This window comes from Humulus lupulus, chromosome 2, assembly GCF_963169125.1.
Source record: "Humulus lupulus chromosome 2, drHumLupu1.1, whole genome shotgun sequence".
NCBI classification, from domain to species: domain Eukaryota; kingdom Viridiplantae; phylum Streptophyta; class Magnoliopsida; order Rosales; family Cannabaceae; genus Humulus; species Humulus lupulus.
Genome location: NC_084794.1, coordinates 296,612,622 through 296,638,729, shown reverse-complemented (window position 1 = coordinate 296,638,729; position 26,108 = coordinate 296,612,622). Strand labels below are relative to the sequence as shown.

General features: G+C 38.5%; 1 protein-coding gene across 3 annotated transcripts; it reads left to right on the top strand.

The window, feature by feature from the left end:
• The first annotated feature begins 3,836 nt into the window (after positions 1–3,836).
• On the top strand, positions 3,837–9,127 carry LOC133820001 (protein OBERON 4). 3 transcript variants are annotated; one of them, XM_062253395.1, is made up of 5 exons: positions 3,837–3,975; positions 4,076–4,137; positions 4,813–4,926; positions 5,259–8,101; positions 8,355–9,127. In XM_062253395.1, the coding sequence occupies exons 3-5, from the start codon at positions 4,844–4,846 to the stop codon at positions 8,924–8,926; spliced, it is 3,498 nt and encodes a 1,165-aa protein (XP_062109379.1). In that variant the 5' UTR covers positions 3,837–3,975; positions 4,076–4,137; positions 4,813–4,843; the 3' UTR covers positions 8,927–9,127. The 3 variants fall into 3 exon arrangements, with proteins under 3 accessions (XP_062109379.1, XP_062109380.1, XP_062109381.1); XM_062253396.1 differs by having other exon boundaries at positions 3,858–3,985; XM_062253397.1 differs by lacking the exons at positions 3,837–3,975; positions 4,076–4,137 and having other exon boundaries at positions 4,813–4,919.
• The last annotated feature ends 16,981 nt before the right edge of the window (positions 9,128–26,108 follow it).

Here is a 26,108-nt window from a genome sequence, read left to right as displayed (position 1 = left end):
TTGACCTTCCAACAGTCCTAGTTGCGACTTACACGTATCAGCCCATTGTGGGCCTACCCCGAAATATCCAAACTAGATCTCCAGCCCTACATTTTGGACCCCACAAGTAAATCTGAACCCTCCATTCACAACCATGGACACATTATAATAGACAAAGTAATAATATTGTGACGTTGAAAGTCTTAAAGAAGAGTCAAATGGTATATTCTCCGGAATTCACTGTGAGATCTTGCCACGTGTAAAACATAAACGGTCGTGAACGCGAGAACCAAAAGCTCTTAGAAATGAAATGAAACCACGTCGTTTTCAAAGTCCGAAAACGACAAGAAGTTTGGGGTGCCACCGAAAACAAATAAAACCAATAGAAAATTATTGCCTATAAAAATTGGCTAACGTGCGCTTGTAGCCTCGAACCAGTGTTCTCCGCTTTTTACTTTATCCTAACAAAGTCGTCGTTTTCCTCTTCTGCTGCGTTCCACGCAGTTTGCGTGCCCAAGTCTCTCTCCTCTCTCTCTCTCTCTCTCTCTCTCTCTCTCTCAGTAGTTAAAGCTCCATTGACTGAGAAATTTTTTTTTTTAGGGGAAAATGGTCAGTTGATGAAGTTCTTTCAAATGATCCATTTCAACGTGTCATTAGGTGAGTTTTGAATCATCTTCTTCCACTTGCTTGGTCTGATTTGGTTTTCAGTATTTGATTCTGGGTATTTCTTGTAATCACGATTTTGATTAATCTTGTTGATATAGGGGTGTACGGTGGTCGGATTTTGGGTGATTTGTGTGGTTATTTTACGTGGCGGTTTTAGAAAAATGCAATTTATAACTGCCTAACTATCCAATAAATGTGCGGTTTGGGTGATTTTTTATGGTGGATTTATATCATTCTATGAGCGAGTTGTATTATTTATTGGTCAAAATTATTTAAAAAAATTGTAGATTACAAAGAACAAATTTATATCATATTTACTCGTTTAATATTATTATGAATAATAATTTTATAAAATATTATAATTTCTTCAATCTAAAACTTAAAAAAAAATCTAATAATTAGTATAATAATCATCTAAATTATACAAATTATAAATACTATTGAATTTATCAATCCACACATTAATAATTTCAACGGTTTGAGTTTTGTTATGAAATTTTTTACTAATATTAAATCATTAACATTATTTATTTTTCCTAAATAAGATTTTATATACAATTTTAGGTTATCACCACCAATCTCATAGCAATGAAATATTTTATTAAAAAAATTAAATTTTTAAACTACCACATATATATATATATATTTATATATAAAAAGAAGACTTCTCACTTATTAGTACCCATATATATATAGTGTGAACAAGAAAAAAACAAATAAGTGGAAGAAAAAAAGTAAATGCCAAACAAACAAAAAAATTCACAACTCACATCTCTAACTATGAGGAGAGGTGTGATACCAAAACTAAAAGGGAGTTTTTCATATAATATAAATTAACTACAAAAATACCTTAAGGAATTTTATTTACATATACAACGTGCACGTTAGCACAATATACTGGAATCAAAACATATACATATCTAAAATTAGAAAAATAGAGAAAATCTCACTTTTTTTTTTTTTTTTTTCGTTTTTTCTGGGTTTTAAAAATAAACTTTTTAGTTGCTTATGATACCAATAAGAGACTAATTGGTTACCTTTTCATAAAAATACTCATTTTTTAGAAGATGTAATTTCAGATACATTTTAGTTACTTTCAAAGTCCATTTGTAGAAAATTTGTTATTTTAAGATATCGATCAGTTACTTTTAAAACATGATTTGTAAAAAGTTACATTTTAGTTGCTTGTGATACTGATAAGATACCCATTGGTTAATTTTTTTTTTTAAAAAAATTTTATTTTTAGATCACATTATTTTAGATACTGTTGGTTACCTCTAATACTTATTTGTATAAATCTTAATATACAAATTAGTTACTTTTATGTTATATTATGGTATCTTATTATTTAAGATACATTTTGGTAATCTTCAAGCTTATTTCAGAAACTAATGAATTGACATATATTATAATAAGTTACCATATAGTTTATTATTAAAAATTAATTTAGTATACTACACGATAACTTTTAAATGAAAACTTTTAATAGGCTTTTTTAGTTACTCATGTAATTTACATGTCTTATTATTTAAGATATTTTTACTTTGACTTCATGTCTATTTCATAAAATAATTAGTTATCATATAATATAAAAAGTTACTCATATAATTCTAAGTTATTACGATAGCTTATTAAAAAATGATACTATTTAGTGTACTATATAGTTACTTTTAAAAACTATATTTTTGTAGCTTTTAAAATCATTTGATAAATGGCTAAATTTTTTGGTATGCCACAAATTTAAAGCAACCAACAAACTTAGTAAGTTACCGAAAAGAATCTTTTTATGTTCTATTAAAAAGTTATCAAATATCCTAAAGAATATATTTTAAAAAAGTTAATTAAAATGTTTCTAAAATAGCTTTAAAGTTGTTTAAAATATCATATGACATATTTTAAATATAAAATAAGAATATAAATTTTGGTATATTAAATTTTGTTTAAGTTTAAAATTTAATTATTTTTTGGTTAATGAAATATGAAAAAAAAAACTAAAATGTATTTATTTATTTGACAATTGCGAAAAAATTATATGCTTCCTACTATCAAAATGTCTTGAAAAGTAGGTCAGCTAGTACTACTTTTGAGCTAACCAAGAAGTAAAAGAGAGTCAAATAAATAAAGATATATAAAGCTTAAAAAAAAAGTGGGAGTTGGTAATGTAGAAGAGAGATCTCACAAAAGACAAATAGCTATAATTGTTTTCTTTTATAATTGTCTACATAGCTTTGGTTAAAAAGAAGCAAAACCAATGCACTAAAATTGAAATATGATATAAAAAAAGAATAAAATTATAAATGAAAAAATCACGTGATTATGAAAAAAAAAAGAGACACCACATGTACATTTCTCAAATTAAAATACAATATTAAGAGCATTTTAATGTGTGCTCTACTCTATTTTTTAAAATATCTCATCAAAATACATATTTTTTTATTTTACTTTTAAGTTTTGCATTATACTATACATCAACTTTTTTATATATTTCTTTACATCATTTAAATATTATATCTTTAAAAATATTTTATTAATTAAAAGAAAATAAAATAATTGAAAAAGAAAAATGAAATAATAAATATATAATAAATGAAGAGAGAAAGCTTATAAAGAAAAATAATAATATTAAAATATTATATAAAAAATATGTAAATATTATGTAATTATAGATATAGATTAATTGGAGTTTGTGGATAACTATTATAAATATATGTATAAAGAAGGTGATAGAAGAGAAAGTGTATTACAAAATATATCACCAAAACATACAATTTTATAATTTACGCTTGTTTATTTTTTCTCTACATCATTTATATATTATATTTTTTAAAATATTTTATTTATTTTAAGATATAAAATAATTAAATATAATAATTTTATACTCATATATATATATATACAAAAGTTTATAAAAAAATAATAAAATATTTATAGCTTGATAAATAGTATTTTACTACATATAAATAAATACTATTTATTTAGATAAAAAAATATAATCATTTTTTCTCTATATTATAAAAAATAATATATTTTAACCCGGAGAGTGCTCTAAGGCAAGTGTAAAAGAGTAAATGTAACAAAATAAAAAAAAATAAAACAAAAATTTAGCTAGGAAGAGAAGAAAGAAAAATAAAAATTTAGTAAAGAAATAATAATAATAAAAAAATTGTTTTAATATGTATTATAATTTATATTATTTTACCCTAACCCTCAGATCTCATTCTATCTGCCGATTCTCCATCTCTCAGCCTCTCTCTCTCTCTCGCATTCTCTCTCTCTTTCTCTCGCATTCTCTCTCTCTCTCGCTCGCATACGGTCTCCTCTCTCTCTCCGGTGAGCTAAGGTTTTCCTCTTTCTCTGCCATTCAATATCTCCCTCACTTTCTCTCATGTTCATTTTTTCTTTCTTTCTTTCTTTCTGTTTTCTGTTGTAGATGGCGGTGGGGCTTTGGGGTCGACGACGGCGTGTGGTGGATGACATCGTGGTTTGAGCTCGGTAATTTCTTTTCTTTCTCTATGTCAATTGGGTGTTTTCTTTTTTATTTTTTCTTTTATTTTCTATTTTTATGCTTTTTGATGTTTAGATGTTTAGGGCTTGAACCATAAAAATCTCATATTTTAAAGCTATTGATTTTTGTGGTATATATTCATAGTAATTTTACAAATAAGCACTGCCCTTTATCTAATTTATCTAAGCTAAACTATATACTCTGTTTCAATTATTTTTATTTGTCGTGTTTACTGTTTGATCATTATATTTATGTATATTTTTAGTCATATTAATTTCAATTTGTTAGAATACAGGATCTTATAGCTTTAAATTCATGATGCTAATGTCTTCCTTATGTTTTATGTCTGCCCTTTTTCTTTTTGTCACTTATTCTTTTGTATTAGTCGCACTCTTTTTTTTTTTCCTTAGCTTTGGTCCTTTATCTAGTTTATTTTGTTTCATATTTTCCAAGAGTATGTATAAATCGGCTATTGAGAATTGATCTCAAAAATTGAGTTTTATGGCAGGGGTGGTATTGTTTTTAACAGGCAGGTGCACTCTGTTAATGAATTTGATTTTAAGTAAAAGCCTTGATATGCTTTATACTTTTGCTTTTCTTAGATACTTTTTTGATGTTTTCTTTTTTGGCTTTCTGTAATTTCTAATTTTGGGTGTGTTTAGATCTTAGTGAGTTTGCTTTGGGATTTACGAAATGTCGAAAAGTGGAGGATTTGATATCGCATCGGGTCTCGCCGGAAAGAATGACAAGAACCAAACTCGCTCCAATGGTGAAAAGTACATATATTCTCTTTCAGTCTACATGCATGAGTCGTATACTTGAATTTCATGTGGTTTAGAATTTATGTTTGTTTGCCTGTGATAAGTTCCAGTCTATAATTGTGCTACTTCTCTCTCTTTAAAGTCTGATAATGAGAAATGAGAAGAAAAACTCCAGTACTTTATTAATTGGCCTTTTTTTTATAAATAATTATAATAAAACTATTTTGTGAATTGTGAAGTTTAGTATGCTTAAGGTTTTCATGTTTTTTATAGCAGTAAACTTTATGATAGGTGATTTTCTGAATGGGATTTTTTGTTATAGTTTTAATTGTTGCTGAATCTTTCAGGTATGAAAAATATGACCGGGAGAGCTCCAGGATGGTACGAAAGCGATCAGAAGATGATTTTGATGGTTTTGATAGGAGGAAAGGGTTTGATCGGTATAGAGATGGTGGTGGTAGCGAGAGTAGTAGAGGGTATGAAAGGAATGTAATGCACAGGTCAGAGAGCTTCTGTGGATCAAGGAGGGAGTTCCCTAAAGGGTTTCGGTCAGAGCGTGACCGCTCACAGAGAGAAGGGAGTGTGTCATCTTGGCGAAGATTTGGCAGTGGGAATAAGGAGTTTGATGAAGGAGTTAGCAGGAGTAGATTAGAGGAGAGAGGAAAGAGACTTAGGGATGTAAGGTCCCCGACATGGTCGAATTCAAAGGATTCAGGAAGCGAGCAATCAAGGATTAGGTCTCCTGTCAGGTCTCCTCCAAGAGGATTCAGGGATAGGAAGTCAATGTCAAAGTCTAAGTCTCCGACTTGGTCCAAGGATTCAGTTGGAAGTGAACAATCAAAGTTTGTTGAAGTGAAGAAAAATGAGGACGTTCAAGTTGAGAGTGGGAGTAGGAGTAGCAGTGAAATGGAGGAAGGAGAGCTTGAACCAGAGCCTGAACTTGAAGCAGAAGCCAAAGCTGAAGAAGCCAAACCCATATCAGCTCCTGGAGTTAAAGCTGAAAAGGAAGATGTACAGGGTTGTTCTGGAATGGATGTTGATTATAGAGAGATCGATAGTGCTAAAGATACGAGCGATACTGTTGTGGAGGATAAAAATAAGTCAGCATGTGAAGAAGAGATGGAGGAAGTGAATAAGAAAGGAATTTCTGAAGTAAAAGATGTGGTTGATGAAGTCGATAACCTGCTAAATCATGAGGATAATATGGCTAGCGAAAATCTTGACAGTGGGGAGACCTGTAATGAAGGTGATCAGAAAGAGAACGAAAGTTTGAGGGGTGACGATGAATGTAAGGACCATACAGAACAAGAAATAGTTCAGGAAAAGCCATTGGAATCTGAAGAACAACACAAGCACGACAAGGTTATTGATCTTGAAGCTAAGGCTGAAGACGTCGAAGAAAGGGAATTGAATAAGGAAGTCATAGGGGAGAATGGAGTGCCTGAGGAAGATATGTCAAAGGTAAATGAATGTGTGGCTCAAAGCTTTAAGGACAAAGGGAAAAGTGTAGTGGTGACTCCTACTCATATTGCCAATTCTGTGAATCTTGCTAGTTGGAATGAAAGAGAACCTAGAGATCTTTTAACTTGCAGAGACAGTGATATAGAAGGACCGAGCACCAGAGGATTTGAGTTATTTGGTAGCTCCCCTATTAGAAGACAAGAGAAAGCTGATCAATCTGGTACTAATATTCATAAGGATGAAAAGCTTACACTTGAGTCACTTGATCTTTCTCTTAGCTTGCCAAATGTGTTATTACCTATTGGTGCAGCCCCGGGTTCTCCTAGTCATGCAAGAAGCGTTCAGTCCTTGACTAATACATTTCCTACTAATTCAGATGGGATGACAGCATCAATGTCCTTTTCAGGTTCTCAATCATTTTATCACAACCCAAGCTGTTCTTTGACACAGAATTCTATGGATAACTTTGAACAGTCGGTTGGCAGCCGTCCCCTTTTTCAGGGGGTTGATTGGCAGGCACTGTCTCAGAATGAGCCTAAAAGTAATGAAGTCTCCTTTTATCAAAGAATCTTAACGAATGGGAATGGAAACGGTTCTCATCAACAGCCTCAATCCATTTCAAACAATCAATCTTCACAAGCTCAACATCTTAGGGTTCCTGAAGGTAGCTCTAAATTAACTAATGGATTGGAAAGACAGCTTAGCTTCCATAAGCAATTGTCAGGACACTCTAGGAACCCTGATAATGTCAGGTCACCTTCTCATAGTGTTGGTTCTCACGAACTTGGATCTAGTTACAGTTTTGATAGGAAGAGACTAATGAGAGAAAAAAGTAGTGCTAGCTTGTATAGGACTAGTAGTTCTAAAATGGACCAGGAACACTTTCCTATTGGTGGGGCTGAATTTGTTGAGACAGTCATTTCCCGGATAGTGTCAGAACCAATACATGTCATGGCTAGAACATTTCATGAAATGACTGGACAATCCTTATCATGCCTCAAGGATAGCATTTGTGAGATCATGCGAAATGGAGAAAAGCGTAGGCAATTAGGTGCTTTACAGAAAGAACTGCTGGAAAGGCCTGACATAACCCTGGAATTACTACTAAAATCTCATAGGACACAGTTGGAAATATTGGTTGCTCTGAACACTGGTCTACCGGATTTTCTTCAGCAAGAAATGAGTGTTTCATCCTCGGATTTGGCTGAGATTTTTATGAATTTGAGATGCAGAAATCTTGCTTGTCGGAGTCCACTGCCTGTAGATGAATGTGATTGCAAAGTTTGCTCTCAGAAGAAGGGTTTTTGCAGTTCCTGTATGTGTCTTGTCTGCTCGAAATATGACATGGCATCCAATACATGTAGTTGGGTTGGGTGTGATGTTTGTCTTCACTGGTGCCATGCGGACTGTGGGTTACGCGACTCTTATATTAGAAATGGGCGCAGTGCAATGGGGGCACAAGGAACATCTGAGATGCAATTCCATTGTGTTGCCTGTGATCACCCATCTGAGATGTTTGGCTTTGTGAAAGAAGTTTTTCAAAATTTTGCCAAGGACTGGTCAGCTGAAACTCTTTCCAAGGAACTTGAATATGTCAAGAGAATTTTTGCTGCAAGCAAGGACTTGAGAGGGAAACGACTCTATGAGATTGCTGGTCAGATGTTGTCAAGATTGAAAAATAAGACTGACCTTCCTGAAGTTTACAGTTATATAATGACCTTCTTAAACGGTAAATTTATTATTTATTTACCTAAACGAGAACTTGGTCTTTTTTATGCTTATTCCTGTTTGTGCTTCGGCTTTAGAATTTTAAAACTCTAATAGTTGAAAGTGGGAAAAAGAAATGTTATTGTTATGTGGGATAATACAAGTTTTGTATGATTTATAGGATTTTGTATCTGATTTTGCATTAGTAACTTTCTTTCACCCTTGTATCTATAGAATCTTCATAGGGTTTCTAATTATAGATCATTTTATTGCAGATGTTGATTCTTTCAAGCTAAACAATATGTCTTTAACATCTGGGAAGGAACAAGGTAAAGGAAGCAGCAGTGGGAGTGGGATTGCTGGGCCAAGCCTAGAGCCTGCATGGCTTAAATCGGTATATTCGGAAAAGGTTCCTCAGTTGGAAATACCTGCAAGTTTACTTCCTAGTTACAGCCATGACCGAAATGACAAGCGCAGTGTGGACTTGGAGTTGCGCACAAACACTCCCAAGGAACCTCTTTTCGATGAGCTGGAGAGTATTGTAAGAATTAAACAAGCAGAGGCCAAAATGTTCCAAACAAGGGCAGATGAAGCAAGAAGGGATGCAGACAGCCTGCAACGGATAGCCATTGCCAAAAATGGAAAGATCGAAGATGAGTATGCTAGTAGAATTGCCAACTTGCACTTGGCTGAAGCTGAGCGGTTGCGTAAACAAAAATTTGAAGAACTGCAGGCTCAAGAGCGAGAAAATCGCGAATACTTCAGTATGAAAATGAGAATGGATGCAGAAATCAAAGACCTGTTTTTGAAAATGGAAGCTACCAAGCGAAACCTTGCAACATCATGATTAACAAGTTTTTCATAGGGTTGTCATCTTTTGCAGGAAACTATATTATTTCTAATGTAATCTAAGGCACTAGTTCTTGATTGTTAGGCGTTTCTTTAGTAGTTTTGTCTTCTTCTTCAATGCATCTGTTTATTACCATTGTCAACAACTAACTAAAATATGTAGAGAGACAGATTTCAGTATGTTATAATGTTCCAATTTCGGGCGTGTTGTTTATATAATTTTAAATTTAATTGTATAAAAATTATTGTTATGGAAATGGATATATTTTGCCTGTGAAATTATATATAAACTTCAATTCACCACTTCTCATCTTCTGCTTATAATATATGTTGTTGAATTAAGTTAAATATGTATATATATATATAAGTAGTTTCCTTCCATTGATCATCGTCATCATCACCTCCAAAATAGAATAAAACTAAGTAATTTAAAAGAAATTGTTTTAACCTCGTAGAGGTGGGCTGTGAAACCATTACTTACGAGGATCCTATCCTCATCACCTCTACTACTGATAAAAACATCATCCTGATTTGATTTGGCTATATTATCTCCACTTCAAATTTTTAATTACCAAAGGACTACTTGTCATGGTTATCCTGCTCAAGTATTTTCCATTTTGTCTAGACTTGAATAATATAAAAACAAAAACACTTGTTATTAATTAATTAATAAACTATCTATCTATACAGACACAAAATAGTGGAGGAGGAGTAATAAATTATAGGCAATTTCTTATGTGGAGACGGTAAAAACGTCTGCACCGGTGGAGACGTTTTTTTTCTTCACCATTTGATCAAATTAACAGCTGTGATCTATCCTTGTTCTAACTCTCTCTCATTCCCTCACAATTCCGAATCCATTGACACAACCCATTCAGATAACTATTCTGTCACAATTACAAACAGAGAACTATTCTCTCTCTCTCTTCCGAAACTCTCTTCCGAAACAGAGTTCTCTGTTTGTAATCCACCTCAGTTTATCTTCTCTACCGGCTTCTCTCCATCGTCTCTCTCTCCATCTTCGTCTGTGGTTGTTCCGAAGCTCTCTGTGTGATGTATTATTAAAATGAACAATGATGAATCAGCCCCTACTTGCATATATTGAAGACAAATAAAATATATTATAAAAACTACCATGGCATATTAAGCATTTTCTATTATAGAGCTTCATATATTTGTCCCACTTTAATTAAGAATAAACATTTATAAACACCACCCTGTCCTATTTCAAGTTTTTATACTGAAGACAAGAATCATGGTATAGCATAGCAGTGGCTGTTTGTACAGCAGTGGTGGTTGTTAGTTGTTCTGAAAATTTTGGTATATGATGTCCCACTTTAATTACTAGTTGGAGTTGCCTTATAACACCTGCAATTATATGAAGGTAACGTCTTCAAAATAATGTAGGTTTTTTATTATTTTGGTGGAAACTATAGTTGTTCTACGTACCATTAAAGGTACCAAATAGGAGCAAAGCAATTTTATAGATTGTGCTGAGACATAGCATATGAAAATTATAATTATTGAGCCTTCCCATAAGTAACAGAGAATATTGTTTAGTCATATCGAGTCCTATCTATGTGGGTCCTAAAAATCCCAAAGCCATGTAAGCTCGAGTCTTATGAAGTCCCTATCGAGTCCTATCGAGGTGTGTTCTCAAATTAAAAAAGTCTTGTATCATCGAGTCCTATCGATTCCAATCGAGGTATGTTCTAAAATTCCGAGAGTGTCATCGAGGTCCCTTATCGAGTCATATCGATGCCTATCGAGGTATTCCCTAAACTACCCAAAAAGACGGACCATCGAGGCCCATCGATCTCTATCGATGCCTATCGAGGTATTCCCTCAGCTACCCAGAAGCCTGTGCCATCGAGGCCCCATCGATCTATATCGATGCCTATCGAGGTATTCCCTAAGCTACCCAAAAGCCTGTGCCATCGAGGCGCCATCGATCTAAATCGATTCCTATCGAGGTATTTCCTTAAGCTACCCAGAAGCCTATGCCATCGAGGCCCCATCGATCTCTATCGATGCCTATCGAGGTATGCTATAAAAGTCCCAAAGTCTGTATCATCGAGTCCCCATCGATCTCTATCGATACCTATCGATAACAAAGTAAAATATTTATCTAACTCCACAAATTTTAAATTGAATTTTTTTTTAAAAACAAAATTTCTTCCTAATTTTCTTTAATTTTTCTTACAGTCTTGATTTTTTTTTCTTCTATAGTGTTCCCTAGGCGATACGAGGTAATAGTTTGCAGGCCTTATATACAGTGATTCAATAAAAGCAATCACAAGCGGATGGATTACTTGGATTCCAGGTACAGCAGAGATCAATGGCCGGACTAGTTTGAAGTAAATAGATTCGTCTTACTAGCCTAACAAGAGCAGGAAACAGATTCGGAAGAGAGAGAGAGAATAGTTGTGAATGTGAATGGGTTCGATTGTGAGGGAAAGAGAGAGAGAATAGTTATGAGAGAGATAGACCAAATATTAGGAAAATCACACCCCTTTATTTGATCAAAGGGTGCAAAATAAACGTCCCCACCGGTGGAGACGTTATTAGAGTCTCCACTTCAGCAATGCCCATAAATTATATAAACAAAAACATTTGTTATTAATGATTAATAATGCTTATTGGAGATGGAGTGTATACTATTTTTGTTTTGGTGTATTGTACTTTTAAACGAAGTATAGGTCCCTCTTGTGTGGCATGTGTATGTGTCTTGTAGTGGTAGGTAGGAGTGTTGTTATTTGATTTTTTCGAAGCAGAAGTTAATTATTAAATACAACGAATACAAAACCGCACAAAAATCATTAAAATCCAAATACACACAAATAAATCAAAGTGAATGAAAAACACACATGTAATATAGCACTCTGCTCTGCCATCAACTCGAGTATCTAGGTAGCTAGAACAGTAGAAGTAGTACACTTTATTATTTAATTTGCAGAGTTATCAGGTGTAGTGGCTTGCTTGCTTAAGCTCAAGAAGACGACCATTTGGCCGGCTCGAAGGCCACATAGATGAACTGGATCTGGTGGATGGTCCATGAAGAGAGCCCCCTGAATCCCACAATGAAACTACCTTCGGGGAGTTCGCTGTACTCCGGAAAGCAGAACTCTCCTCCGCCACCACCGCCAGCGAAAAGCGATCTTCCATCATCGAGAACGATGTCGAGGCAATCAACATCGTATCCATATCGGCCAGAGATTTTCTTGATAAAATGGCCATCTCCAAACACCAGCTTGTTACCCCAGTCTCCCCTGTCGCTCCCATAGCTCTCCGTCCGGCTTCCCCCCGTGGCCGATTCAAAATCGACGCTGAGTCTGTTTACAAAAAAATCGCTTTGCATCTGAATGCCGGTAATCCTGGTTTTGGTCTGGATGTACTTATCGACCCCCGTGAACAAGTCAAATGGGTACTTGGTGCAGGTTCGTAGTGCTTCACCAAACTGGTCGGAGAAATTGACAGAGTATTGGAGCTGCGGCGTACCTTTGGAAAGGGACGGCAGCTGTGGCTTGCTGGGAACCGAGATCGGATCTCTTTGAAAAGCGGAAAATGTATTCTTCAGCGACACCAAGTCCTGTTTTGCTTTGTCGGCCACGGCGCTCAGCTCACCGTCACTGTATCCACCGTAAAAATCATAGAATGATCGTATTACGCCGATTTGGTCGATCAGGTTGGATATCTTGGAGAAATCCCCTGCCAGGCCCAGATCTTCGCGTCCCGTGCCCACTAATATATCCCGATTTGATGCGATGGGGTTGAATCCGTTGGAAACGCCGACAACGTGTTCATATCCGGTCGTTTCAAATGAAAGAACCTTGGGTGAAGAGAGTTGCTGGCTCGGAAACTTGCGCGCAAACTCAACCATGTCGTCCTGGTCGGGCAACTCAACGTGCAGCCCCAACATCATCTGCTTGAATGAAACCTGTGTATTGGAATCCTTAACGGCCTGCCCCAGTTTCACTTTAAGATCGGCATTGACCGTGCCGAACTCGAAGATTCCCTGGCCCTTCAGCTGCACCTCCAACTTCATCTGGTCGCTTTTGGTTTCTGTGTAGAATGAGTAGACTCCAATATATTCCCCCCCGGTGGTGATCGAGGAAACATATACGTCGCCGTAATGGAGAAAGAAGTCGCGCAGAGCGCTGTCACCGACGGGCGGAACGATGTCAGATACCAATCGAGCGCTCGTCTGAACCTGCTTTCCTTCCACATGTCGAGCGTGCACAACAATTGCCAAGCTCTCGCTGGTGATCTTCAGCTCCTTGACGAACTTCATCTTCTGATCAACTGATCCGAGGGGGCCAAATCCAACCGCCAGCGATTGATTGATATCGATGGTTTCCATCAGCGAGTGTACACCCTTGCAAATCGTGTACGTTACCTCGCTTTCGTCGCCGTCGTTCTTGGTTTCTCCCGTCACTGCAGTCGAGCGACCGGCGCCAGTGGTGCTCACACAGCCTTGGAAAATTGCGATCGGCGTAGTCATGGATGGGCTGTAAGTAGTAATTAGAAGCAGAGATTAATCAAGTAATGTAGTGAGTTTGGTTTTGGTTTTGGTTTTGGTTATGAGAAAGAACCATGCAAGTGTGTCTATTTGAAGGTGTTAGTCAACCTGAAAAGAAGACCAAGTTCAAGGGATAAAGAGCCAGCTTTCCAACTTATTATTATTATAATAATAAATTAAGTTGAGTGAGTTTGGTTGATATTAGAAATTGACAGCTACATCAAACTTCAATAAGACAATAAAACTTACTTTCGCTACCAACAAAAATAGTTGACTGTTTAAGTGATATAATATAATAATTTTATTTATATTATTTATAAGCCAAATATTCGCTAAAGAGAGAGACGACTTTTTTTTAATATATTAATATTTAGTACAATGTTTTTAGGGAACATTGGCTAAATCTTAAAATGTTCAAATTAATTATTGATTTTTCTTTTCAATTATCACGTGGCCACTTTATGATACCCATTTGGAGGTTTTAAAAGCAATATTTTGATATTTTAAAATGTATGGTTAGATTAATTATATATTATTTTTTATCAAATTTAAGGGAATAAATTTAGTCTTCATTTACATTATTGATAAACCAAATTTAGTGTTGTTTAATTTGTATAAATAATTTGTGTTTGTGTTTGTGTTCATACTTGCTATATCAACTATTAAAATAATTATTTTAGATTTTAGATTTTTATTAGAATAACGCAAGCTGCTTAATAATGAATCATTATTTTAGATCCACAAACTTTACTATTATTATTTTATTGTTTATGGCCTTTATATTTCATGATTAATAAGACTACCTTGCTCATATAATTTCAGATCAATGTGTTGCTTCAAATGATTGATCATAATTTTGAAGTCAACTTCCCAAAAAAAAAAAGGGTACTAATATTTATTGAAGACTTGGTTGGATCCTATCACTTAAGTTTTGTTTTTGTTATTTTGTAATTTTTGGGCTATAAAGAATTTTATGAGTTAAAATACACATTATGGATTTAATTATATATATTTATGATTTAGAAATATTTAATTTTGATTTGATTTATTTGTCTTTATAGAAAAGTATGGTATTTTTATAAAGAAAATAAAATAGTTGGAGCCTGTGTCTGAGCTGGAGCTGAAACTTCATGAGCGATTTTGACATTATTGCAGTCATATTTTAGAAATTTTAGCAAAAATAAAAGTTGTAGATTTTTTTCTTAGCTTCCCATATCATATTGAATCATCCAAATTCGAGGTATATCGAGAGGGAAACATGGCCAAAATAAAATCAATTATACTGAAAAAATCAGTTTCTTGGGAATTATGAAAATAAAAGATTTCAAACTCCAATTTTGCAACAAATTGCCATATATCTTTATATCAAATTCGAAAATTAAAGATATCACATCAAAAAAATTAATATTTATTAGTTTAAGTTTTGGATTTTAAATTTTAAACTTTATCCTAAATAATTTTAATTATTATGAGACTATTATAAATATAGACCTGTCTCTATTTGAAAAGTCTATATACTCTATCCTTAGATAAACATTCTTTTCTATACTTTTTATCTTAGTAAATTTTGTGCTTATTATTTATTCAAGTCTAGCTAAGTTTTTCTTAGGTTACAGGTGATTTCAAAGCCATAAATAAGATTTCTTGCTTTTAATAATTTTCATTGTTATTTTATTTTCACATGTCAAATTGATTATATTCATCTACACTTAAATTCTATGATTATTGTTTAGATCTTATTTGGTACAGTTGCTAAATAGGGTTTTTCTTTAATCTATTATTATCTTGGAATTTTATTCACCTAATAGTTTATAATTCTAGGTTTTGAGTGATAAATTATAATATTGAGATTAATGTTGAAGTTGGTTTCACTTATGATAGTGAATATGAATAAGTTAAATAAATTGCATGTGTTGACCCTTGTTATCCAAAAAATTAGAAGTGAATGACGTGGTAAGCATTAATTACACGTGGCTGACACCTGGAAGAATTGGTGTTCGACTATCGACCAGGAAAGCATCCCGTATCAGACGGACAGTTTTTCATACGACCAGCCTGGTCGTACGCACACTATACGCGAAAAAGATCTTGATCAATTATGATAGAATCCGAGATTTTCTCCCATGATTTCCTGAATATCCGATTGTTTAGGAAATAATATCTGTAACAATTAATGTAAATATTCTCTGAGCTTACAAATATGAAAAGAGGGCTCAGGGAAAGGGGATCTGATCCATATTTTGATTTTTTGTATCTTGAGCTTTGAGATTAGAGAAAAGCACACTAGAATATTTGTATTTTCATCAGAGGTTAGTGAAACTCATTGAACCCGAGTTCTTTGATCACTCCTTTGAATCTCAATCTAATAACAATCTAAGTGGACGTAGGTCATTACCAGATTCTGGGGCCGAACCACTATAAAACATCGTGTTCTTATTCTTTTCATCATTACGTTCTTTTCAACACATTCATACACGTCAAGCAATTTTGACTCCGTGTCAGTTGCCTAAATATAGGGTCAACAACCCTGATTTTGATCAACTGACACGGAGTCAAAATGCTTGATGTGGACATATATGTTGGAATGAATATAATGACAAAAACAGTAAAGCACACAAGAATTTATAATGGTTCGGCCCCAGAAACTGGAAATAACCTACGTCCACTTGAGCTATTATTGATATAGGAGTTCAAAGGAGTGATCAAAGAACTAGGGTTCTATGAGTTTCACCAACCTCTGAAGAATAAACAATATATCGTAATGCATCAGCTCTAATTCTCTCGTAAATCTATACTCTCCAGTAGTCAAAAAGCCAAAAAGTCCCCTCCTTGAACTATCTTTCACTATTTATATGCTCAAGGAGGAATAACATTAATTTGTTACAGATATTCTCTCCTAATTAATCGGATCATCAGGAATTATTGGAGACAATCTTAGGATTGACTATGATCTTTACAAAATTATCTTGAAATATGCGGAGTGTACGACCAGGGTGGTCGTAAGAAAATCTCAACCGTTGTGCTTGCAATATCTTACTGGTCGATACTCTAACATAACTCTACCAGGTGTCAGCCACGTGCTCAGAAATCACCTGCCACGTCATCCGTGTCTGTTTTTTTTTATAACATTTGTCCCCCAAGTTTATTTATTACGACCAACAATAAATAAACTTTAAGGAAACGACCTTTCGATTACCCCACCAGACCTGACAAAGTAGTTCGTGCCACCTTGGGAAAAGTAACCTACCCTTGTCCAATCACGGCTTTTCGGTTCCCAAGAAACCTTTCAACGGCTATCACCCTTCCCAATGCTTCGAAAAAGAGGAACTGATGATTACTTCCTCTTTCATGCTACGACCAAAATATATATAGGCTTCCCATAGTCTTCTTTTCCTTTTTACGCAAGTCATTCCTTCTTCAAGAAACCCTAAAATCAGAGCCTCCATTCTCTTCTGGAGACCATCTTCCAACGTTTCAAGATCCAGCCCGTCAGTTCCTCGACGCTCAAAACTCTTTTAATCCTCCACAATCTTCTCTCTGGTAAGTCTCAGAACTTCTATGCTCTTTACTTTTGCTGTGCATGCCTCTGTGGATTGACTGTTAAGTTTTTATGTTTCTAGGTTGAGATGCATGACAATAGGGGGTTTAATGGGTGATGCTGTATAGGATGATGTTTCTTTGCCATTAAGGAGTTAGGAGTTAGTTTGAAAGTTGAGATCACAACTTTAGGACGTGAAACCGAAGTAAAAAATTCAATTTTTATGTCAGTCGAAAAACCAAGTTTTTCCCGCCCTTAAAGGAGTTGAAAAAGCTTTTTCAAAAAACTTTTTGCTTTCACTTTTTGATTTGTTTTTCAAACTGTTCGTGTGAAAAATTTAGTTTTTTGTTAAAATGCTGTTGTATAAAAGTTTGACTTTTATACTCGACCAGCGCTATTCTAAAAAAAACTTTCTAAATTCTTTATCCTCACCTCCCCATTCTTCTGTTCGCAGATTTTAATGCTAGATTTGTGGGGAGGTGAGGGGCCAATCAACGACGATCTTCTCACACAACTGCTTGAAGGCGAAGAACAGCCGGCCCAGCATGTTAACGAGATTCCATTTTAAAGAACTTCTTCTAGACCTCAGCCATTACCACCTCAAATGGCCCGCACTAAATCTCCAGGCAAGAAAAAACCAAACCCCGAAAACAATGCAAATTCACTTGCCCAGCCTGATTCGCAGGCTAGGGTTCCCTCGACCAGTGGTCGAGAAAACATTGCCCCTGACCCTCGCATTCAAGTTAGGGCTCGCCCTCAGCATCAAAACGTTCCTGATGTCGAGTGGTATCTTTCTCCCACCAGCCAGGTGACTCCCCGGATGCTTGCCAATTACCTTAGGAAGTATCCTCTTACCGGGGTCAATCTCAAGATCCCAGCTGCCGACCAGAGAGCTAATCTGCCTGGGGGCACTTATAGCACTTGGTCAAGGTACCACATAGAGGCGGGAGCTATCCTTCCTCTACATCCATTTTATCAGGGGGTGGACAACTACTTCGGTGTTGCTCCCTTTAAAATAACCCCAAATAGTTATAGAATGCTGGCTGCACTCTTTATCCTTTACAAACTCAAAAAATGGCCAGAACCCACTCCCCACAAGGTCAACTTCCTCTTTGACCTTAAGTCCAACCCTCAACAATACGGGACGGGCTTTTTTCATCTTTGTCACCAGGAAACAAACCGAACGTTCCTAAGTGACACTACTCACATCTCCAACGTAGGGAAGTACAATCAAGAGTATTTCCTCACGCCAGACATGACTACGAACAACCTGGCCTTCGCTCGAGGAGGTAAATGTCACTTTTCACTGGTCGCTACTTTTCCTTAGCAAGCTTTTCTGCACTTCTTTAAAATATATTGTGCCTTTCAGGACCATGGTTACACTCGAACCCAACACCAGACATGGTGTTGAGGTCCAACGCACTGGCCAGGATGGCAGACACTGAAAAAAGCGTTAAGTCCCTGGTCACCGATGAAAACCTGAGGCTATTTGGCCTTTTGGCTCCTCGTCATGAAATGAGAGGACCCGTGGTGGCAGACGCCACTGCCGAGGGAGATCCCGAGCAGTAACCCCCAGCGTCTCCTCCCCGAAGGAGGCCAATGGGGGTTACGATCAGGGAACCCACTGGTGACTCTTCAGCCAAGGGAAGGGGAAACAAAAGGCAACAGAGCCTGTCATAGACTTAGACGAGTCTTCAGACGAAAACGGTACTGTTATTCTGCTTTTAAATAGCTTGCCAATTCCCTGTCACTTGTTTGACGGGGACGGCAATTTTACGTATACTCCAAATCTAGGGCCAGACTTCTTCGTGCCAGAGAGTGAGTGTATGACTAATAGAGTCAGTAGTGTAGCGAAAAGTAATTGTAGCTCGGGTATTAAACTTTGTGACCTCTTTTCTGATTTTCCATGATTTTTTTATCTATCTTTGCTTATTGTCTGCATGCTTTTCTTTATAGGCAGAAATGGCTTCCCTCAATGTTTTCGATCTGTATCAGACCCAGGAGGAAGAGGAGGTCCCCCTGGTCCGACGGAGGAAATCAGCTAGGAGACACGATGGCGAATAAAGCCAAGCTCCCTCGGCCAAGAAGGGTCGAACAGCTGATCCTTCCAAGGATGGGCCTACTGGCCAACCTTCTGCCCAACCTCCTGCTTCTGCTGAGAAGGAGACAACCCCTGCTGCCAACCCTTCGCCTCCGGCCCAAAAAGAACAGGCCCAACAAGCTGATCTTCCTGGGACCAAACTCTCGAACGGTTCCCTGCGATCAGCTAAAGATCGCCTTGCTCACATCCTGAAGCATGACCGTTGCAGGGAAGCAATGGCTGAAGCTGAGAGCATAGGGGTCGATCAAATCCTTAACATGGCCCTTAACGAAGTGGCTAGTGTAAGTACTCTTTCCTCTTGGCCTTTATCTTTCCTTCTTGTAATATAGCCTAACTTTTATTTTTTGACTGCAGGCCATGCTGACAATGACCGCTGCTTGCATCCGCGCCATCGTTAGCATCGAGCAGTCTCGGGCGAAGGTTGTTGAGGAGCTTAAGGCCGCGGAGGCTAGGCATGTCGGGGAGTTGGAGGTAGTCACCCAGCAGAGGGATATATCGGTTGCAGAACTGGCAGAGAAGCAAGCTTCTCAAGAAACTCTGAGGAAGCAGAGGGATGAATACCTGGAGTCCAGCCGAATCCACTGGCGCGAAGTCAAGAAACTTAGGGAGGAGCACCTCGCTAAGGACGCGACCATTGCTGTTCTCAAAAGCCAGGTGGAATAGCTCAAGCTCACCAACGCCAAGGACTTGGAGAGGTACAAGAACGCGACACTTCGGTGTTTCTATGATTTTTGGAAACACAACCAAGGTGCCGACTTCAGCTACCTTCCAAAAGATGCCAGGAATGCTGAGCTGGCTCGCTACACTGCTTGGTTGGCTGCCAAAGAAGAAAGAGCTAGAGTTCCTGCTTCCCAAGCATTCAGTCAGTTGCCGGAGAGGAGGGAGGAGAAGCCGCTGGGGACGTAGTCGACCAGAGTGCTGAACAAGATCCTCCTGCTCCTTGAAATTTTTACTCTTTTAATTTTCTTTAATTACATGACCCACGGGTCGTGATGTAAACACTAAATTTTATTTTTAATTTTGCTGCATGGGCAGCATATTTTCCTTTTACTTTAAACAATTACATTCAAGCAGTACTGCTTGCGGTGTAAAAGAATTCTTTTTGATATTATAATATTTCTGCTTATTATAACATCTGTTCGCATGACCGAACTTAGCATAGCACTTTGGCTTGATTTTAACAAAATATAAATTTTGAAAAATACTCTAAGTACCGTAGCATGCTTTCACTTATTTTGTTCATGTGTTTACATACCTCTTGGTATGCTTTGTTATCGATGTACCTTATATACCCCCCAAGTGACTGAGGAGCTTTAGGTCCTTGGTCATTTGCCTTGACCACGACCTGTACGAACATTACTGCTCGGTAGGAAATGTAACACTCATAATACAGCAAAACAACACACGTAATGAACAAATACTTGTAAAAAATATTTACAAAGGTTGGCAAGAATGACTGGCTGTGCACAGTCCCTTATAATTCTGGTATTAAAATGGACTAAACATGTCTTTACGAGTGATCTTAAAAAGATCTTACACTTATAAGCGATTAGCCATATAACATGTCTAACCCTTTTTCAAAACTTGTAAAAAGTAAAAATTAATACAAGCCAGTCCTTTAAAAATAACTGTTTATAGATAATACTTGCGCATGTGTTCTCCATTCCAATAGCGTGGAACGAGATCTCCATTTAAGCGTGCAAGCTTGTAGGTGCCTGGATGAAGGACTTCTTCAATCTGGTAAGGTCCTTCCCAGTTTGGTCCGAGTACTCCAGCAGTTGGGTCGTGGGTGTTTAAGAAAACTCGTCGAAGTACTAGGTCTCCGACGTTGAACTTTCTTTCTTTCACCTTTGAGTTAAAATACCGGGCGACTTTTTGCTGGTATGCAGCTACTCGGAGTTGGGCTCTTTCCCGTTTCTCTTCAAGCAAGTCTAGGGATTCCATCATCAGTTGGCTATTCTGGTCCTGGTCGTATGTGATTCTTCGATGTGAGGGCGGATCTAACTCTATTGGCAACATAGCTTCATACCCGTATGCCAAGGAAAATGGGGTATGACCTATTGCTGTTCGATGAGAAGTTCTATACGACCAGAGTACTCCAGGCAGCTGTTCTGGCCACGCTCCTTTAGCATCTTCGAGTCTTTTCTTCAGGGTATCTTTAAGTGTTTTATTCACTGCTTCGACTTGCCCGTTTGCTTGTGGATGTGCGACTGAGAAAAAGCTTTTGACGATTCCATGCCTTTCGCAGAAGTCTGTAAATAAGTCGTTGTCAAACTGGGTGCCGTTGTCCGAGACAATTTTTCGAGGCAAACCATATCGGCAAACAATGTTCTTGATGACAAAGTCAAGAACTTTCTTGGTCGTTATGGTAGTGAGCGGCTCAGCTTCGGCCCACTTGGTGAAGTAATCGACTGCTATGACTGCCTATTTTACTCCACCATTTCCCGTTGGCAAGGATCCAATCAAATCGATACCCCATACTGCGAAAGGCCAAGGACTCTGCATCTGCTTTAACTCGTTGGGAGCTGCACGTGGGATCTTGGAAAATCTCTGACACTTATCGCATTTTTGCACAAACTCCATTGAGTCTTCATTCATAGTCGGCCAGAAATAACCCTGCCTCAGAATCTTTTTCGTCAAGCTCTGCCCCCCAGCATGGTCCCCACAGAAGCCTTCATGTACTTCCTTCATTAATTCTTTAGCCTTTTCTGGTGTAATACATCTGAGCAGTGGCATGGAGTATCCTCTTCGGTAAAGGATACCGTCGACCAGTATATATCTAGCAGCCTACCTTTGAAGAGTTCTGGCTTTGTTTCTATCTGCTGGTAGTACACCATTCGTGAGATACTCCAAGCACGGTGCCATCCATGTATTTTCCAGTCGAATTTCCATATTGGTTTCGTCTGCTCGTATGCTCGGCTCGCATAACCTCTCTACTGGCACTATATTTAAAGTGTCAGCATCTTTTGCACTCGCGAGTTTGGCTAAAGCATCTGCATTTGAATTTTGATCCCAGGGAATTTGTTGGAGGGTATACTTCTCGAATTGTGCCAACAAATCTTTAGTTTTGTTTAAGTATGCCACCATTTTGAGCCCCCGTGCTTGATACTCCCCTAAATCTGATTCACTACCAGCTGTGAATCACTGTAAATATCAAGCACTTTTATACTCATGTCTTTGGCTAATCTTAACCCTGCGAGGAATGCTTCATATTCGACCTCATTGTTTGATGTGGTGAAATCGAACTTAATAGCGCAGTGAAATCGATGCCCTTCTGGCATTATCAATATCACTCCTGCTCCTGCGTGAGATTCGTTGGACGATCTGTCCGTGAATAGCTTCCACGAAGGAGCTTCGACTTGGGGCTCAGGCGCACTAGGTCTTTCGCACTGCTCGTCGTTTGGGAGCTCAGTGAATTCAGCGATAAGGTCAGCCAAGACTTGTCCTTTTGCTGTTGCTCGCGGTGAATACGTGATATCGAACTGCCCAAGTTCGACCGCCCATTTTAATAAGCGTCTAGCCGCCTCTGGCTTTTGCAGAACTTGCCGAAGGGGCTGGTTAGTTAAGACTGTGATGGGATGGGCTTGGAAGTAAGGACGTAACTTCCTTGAGGCCAAGATTAAGCAATAGGCTAATCTTTCGATGGGAGGATACTTCAATTTGGCCCCGATTAACCTCTTGCTTACATAGTAAACCGCCTTTTGTACGCCTTCTTCTTCTCGTACTAGTACCGCACTAGCAACAAATTCGGTGATCGCCAGGTAAATGAACAAAGTTTCTCCGTCTATGGGCTTTGATAAAACATGAGGCTGTGCCATGTGGGCCTTTAAGGCTTGGAAAGCTTGTTCACAGTCTCCGGTCCATTCGAAATTCTTGTTGCCTCTTAGTAGATTAAAGAAAGGGACGCATTTATCCGTCGACTTGGAAATGAATCTACTTAGTGCGGCAATTCTTCCAGTTAAACTTTACACATCCTTGATTTTCATCGGCGATTTCATGTCGATCAGGGCTTTAATCTTGTCGGGGTTGGCCTCGATTCCTCTTGAATTAACAATGAACCCCAAAAATTTCCCTGATCCTACTTCGAAAGAACATTTGAGAGGATTTAACTTCATCTGATATTTGTTCAGAACGTTGAAACACTCTTGTAAATCCTTTATGTGCCCTTCTGCCTTTTTTTACTTTACCAGCATGTCGTCCACGTACACCTCCATGTTTATTCCGATCAACTCCTTAAACATGTGGTTAACCAATCGCTGGTACGTCGCACCAGCGTTTTTCAGTCCGAAGGGCATTACTTTATAACAGTATAACCCTGTATCGGTCTGAAAGCTAGTGTGATCCTCAGCAGGGGGATGCATACTGATATGATTGTATCCTGAGTATGCATCCATGAAGGAGAGGATTTCATGTCCTGTAGTTGCATCGACCAGCTGGTCAATCCTTGGGAGTGGGAAGCAATCTTTTGGGCAGGCTTTATTAAGGTCTATGAAATCCACACAGGCTCACCATTTGCCGTTAGGCTTGGGAACCAGTACTGGATTAGAGACCCACGATGGATAAAACGCCACCCTGATGAACCCATTCTCCTTCAGTCTTTCGACTTCTTCTTTTAAGGCTTTCGATCTATCTTTATCGAGCAGCCTCCTTTTCTGTTGCATGGGCGGAAAACTCTTGTCAATGTTCAGGACATGGCTGATAACTGCAGGATCTATCCCAGCCATGTTTTTGTGTGACCAGGCAAAAACTTCTTGGTTCTTTCGCAAAAATTCCACCAGTGCATGCTTCGTTGTTGCTTCTAAATTTTTTCCAACCTTTACAACTCTAGTCGGGTCTTTTTTGTCAAGTTGGACCTCTTCCAGGTCCTCGACGGGTCAAACTTCTTTCTCAAAATCCCCAAAGCAAGGATCTAAATCCCTATCCTCACTTTGGGCAACACCCAATTTGGTGACTTCATCACTGAATTGGGCTTGTGTATCAATAGCCATCTGCAACCTATCTGGGGGAGTGTTCTTCGACGTTCCTTTCTTCATCTTTGTGAATGAGGCGTTGTAGCACTCCCTTGCTTCCCTCTAATTTCCCAACACGCGTCCTACCCCTGCGTTTGTCGGGAATTTCATGGCCAAGTGCCATACTGAGGTGACGACCCGAAGGTCAACCAGTATGGGCCTTCCAATGACAGCATTGTAAGCCGAAGGCGAATCGACTACTATAAAAGTAACGAGTAATGTCCTGGTAGCAGGCGTTGTACCTGCTGTTACTGGAAGTCTAATTGACCCTGCTGGGGCGAGTCCTTCACCAGAGAAGCCGTAAATTTTTTGGTTGCAGGGCTCCAAGTCCTTGACGGACAACTTCATGCGTTCCAGCGAAGATTTGTACAAGATGTTTACTGACCTTCCTGTATCAACTAGTACTCTCTTCACCATCATGTTGGCGATTTGGACGTCCACGACCAGCGGATCGGAATGTGGGAACCGGACATACTGGGCGTCGCTATCAGAGAAGGTTATTTCACCATCCTCTGATCGAGCCTTCTTTGATGCCCTGTCCTCCATAGTCATCATCTCGATGTCCTGGTCATGACGTAGGGTCTGAGCATATCGTTCCCTCGCCTTTCCACTGCTTCCCGCTAGGTGCGGGCCTCCACAGATGGTGAGTAAAGTGTGAGCTGCGGGGACAGGCTGCAAAGGTGGCGAGCGTTGGCGTGCGGGCGCATGCTCGTTGCCACCTGGAGCCTCTCGTTGAGAATTTCCCGAGGCCCGTACATATCTTCTCAAGTGTCCTTGTCTAATAAGGAACTCGATTTCATCCTTCAGCTGGTTGCATTCATTTGTATCGTGTCCGTAGTCGTTATGATAACGACAGAACTTGGTAGTGTCTCTCTTCGAAATATCTTTTCGAATGGGAGCGGGCTTTTTATAAGGCACACTAGAACTCGTGGCCTGATACACCTCTCCTCGAGACTCGATAAAGGCAGTGTAGTTAGTGAACCGTGGTTCATAACGATTGCCCTTGGAACGTTTATTTTCAGAGGTGGAAAGCTCATTATTCGGTCGCTTCCCCCCATTCTTGCCATTGCCATTTCCATTCCCGTTGCCTTTGCTGTTGGGTTTTGACCCATTGGCGGCTTTGGCGGGCTCGGCAGTCCCCTTATCCTTGCCTGGGGGCTTTCCTTCACTGGCGCTGGCGTCCTCGAGCTTGATGTAACGATCAGCTCGATCCAAAAATTCATGGGTAGTCCTAACTCCGTGCTTCCTAAGGCTACTCCACAGAGGCGTACAACGCTTCACTCCTGCAGTTAGGGCCATCATCTTGCCCTCATCACCCACTATTTTGGCTCCAGCCGCTGCTCGCATGAAGCGCTGGACGTAATCCTTCAGTGGCTCTCCTTCTTGCTGGCGTATCTCGACCAGCTGATTCGCCTCAGTTGGGTGCACACGACCCGCATAGAATTGTCCGTAAAATTCTTTTACGAACATCTCCCAAGAAACAATACTTGCAAGAGGGAATTTGAAAAACCACTCCTGTGCAGCATCAGAAAGTGTTGTAGGAAAGATCCTGCACCGAGCGTCTTCGGACACTTTCTGATGTCCATTTATATCTCAAATTTGTTGACGTGAGATACTGGGTCACCATACCCGTCAAAGTTCGGAAGCGTGGGCATCTTAAACTTGCTAGGAGTTTCTGCCACAGCTATCCTTTGAATGAAAGGAGTGCCTCTTCTCCTGTCGTACTCGATATGAGACGTCCTTCCCCCGACCAGCTGTTGCACTGCTTGGTTCAGAGCATCTATCTGGGCTTGCACAGCTTCGGGAATCACCGGGGCCTCTTGTGCTGGGGGAACGTACTCGTCATGCCGTTCCCGGCGATCGTTGAGTACGTCTCTTAAGTCCTCGTCTCTTCGTCACTGCTCGCTAGCTCCGAGTCGGTTAAAGACATTATTTTTTCTGAGCTGCCCCCCAGCGTCACATCTTTCGGGTTGGTCTTCTCTAGGTGGTGGGCTTCTGCCCCCACCTCTTTCT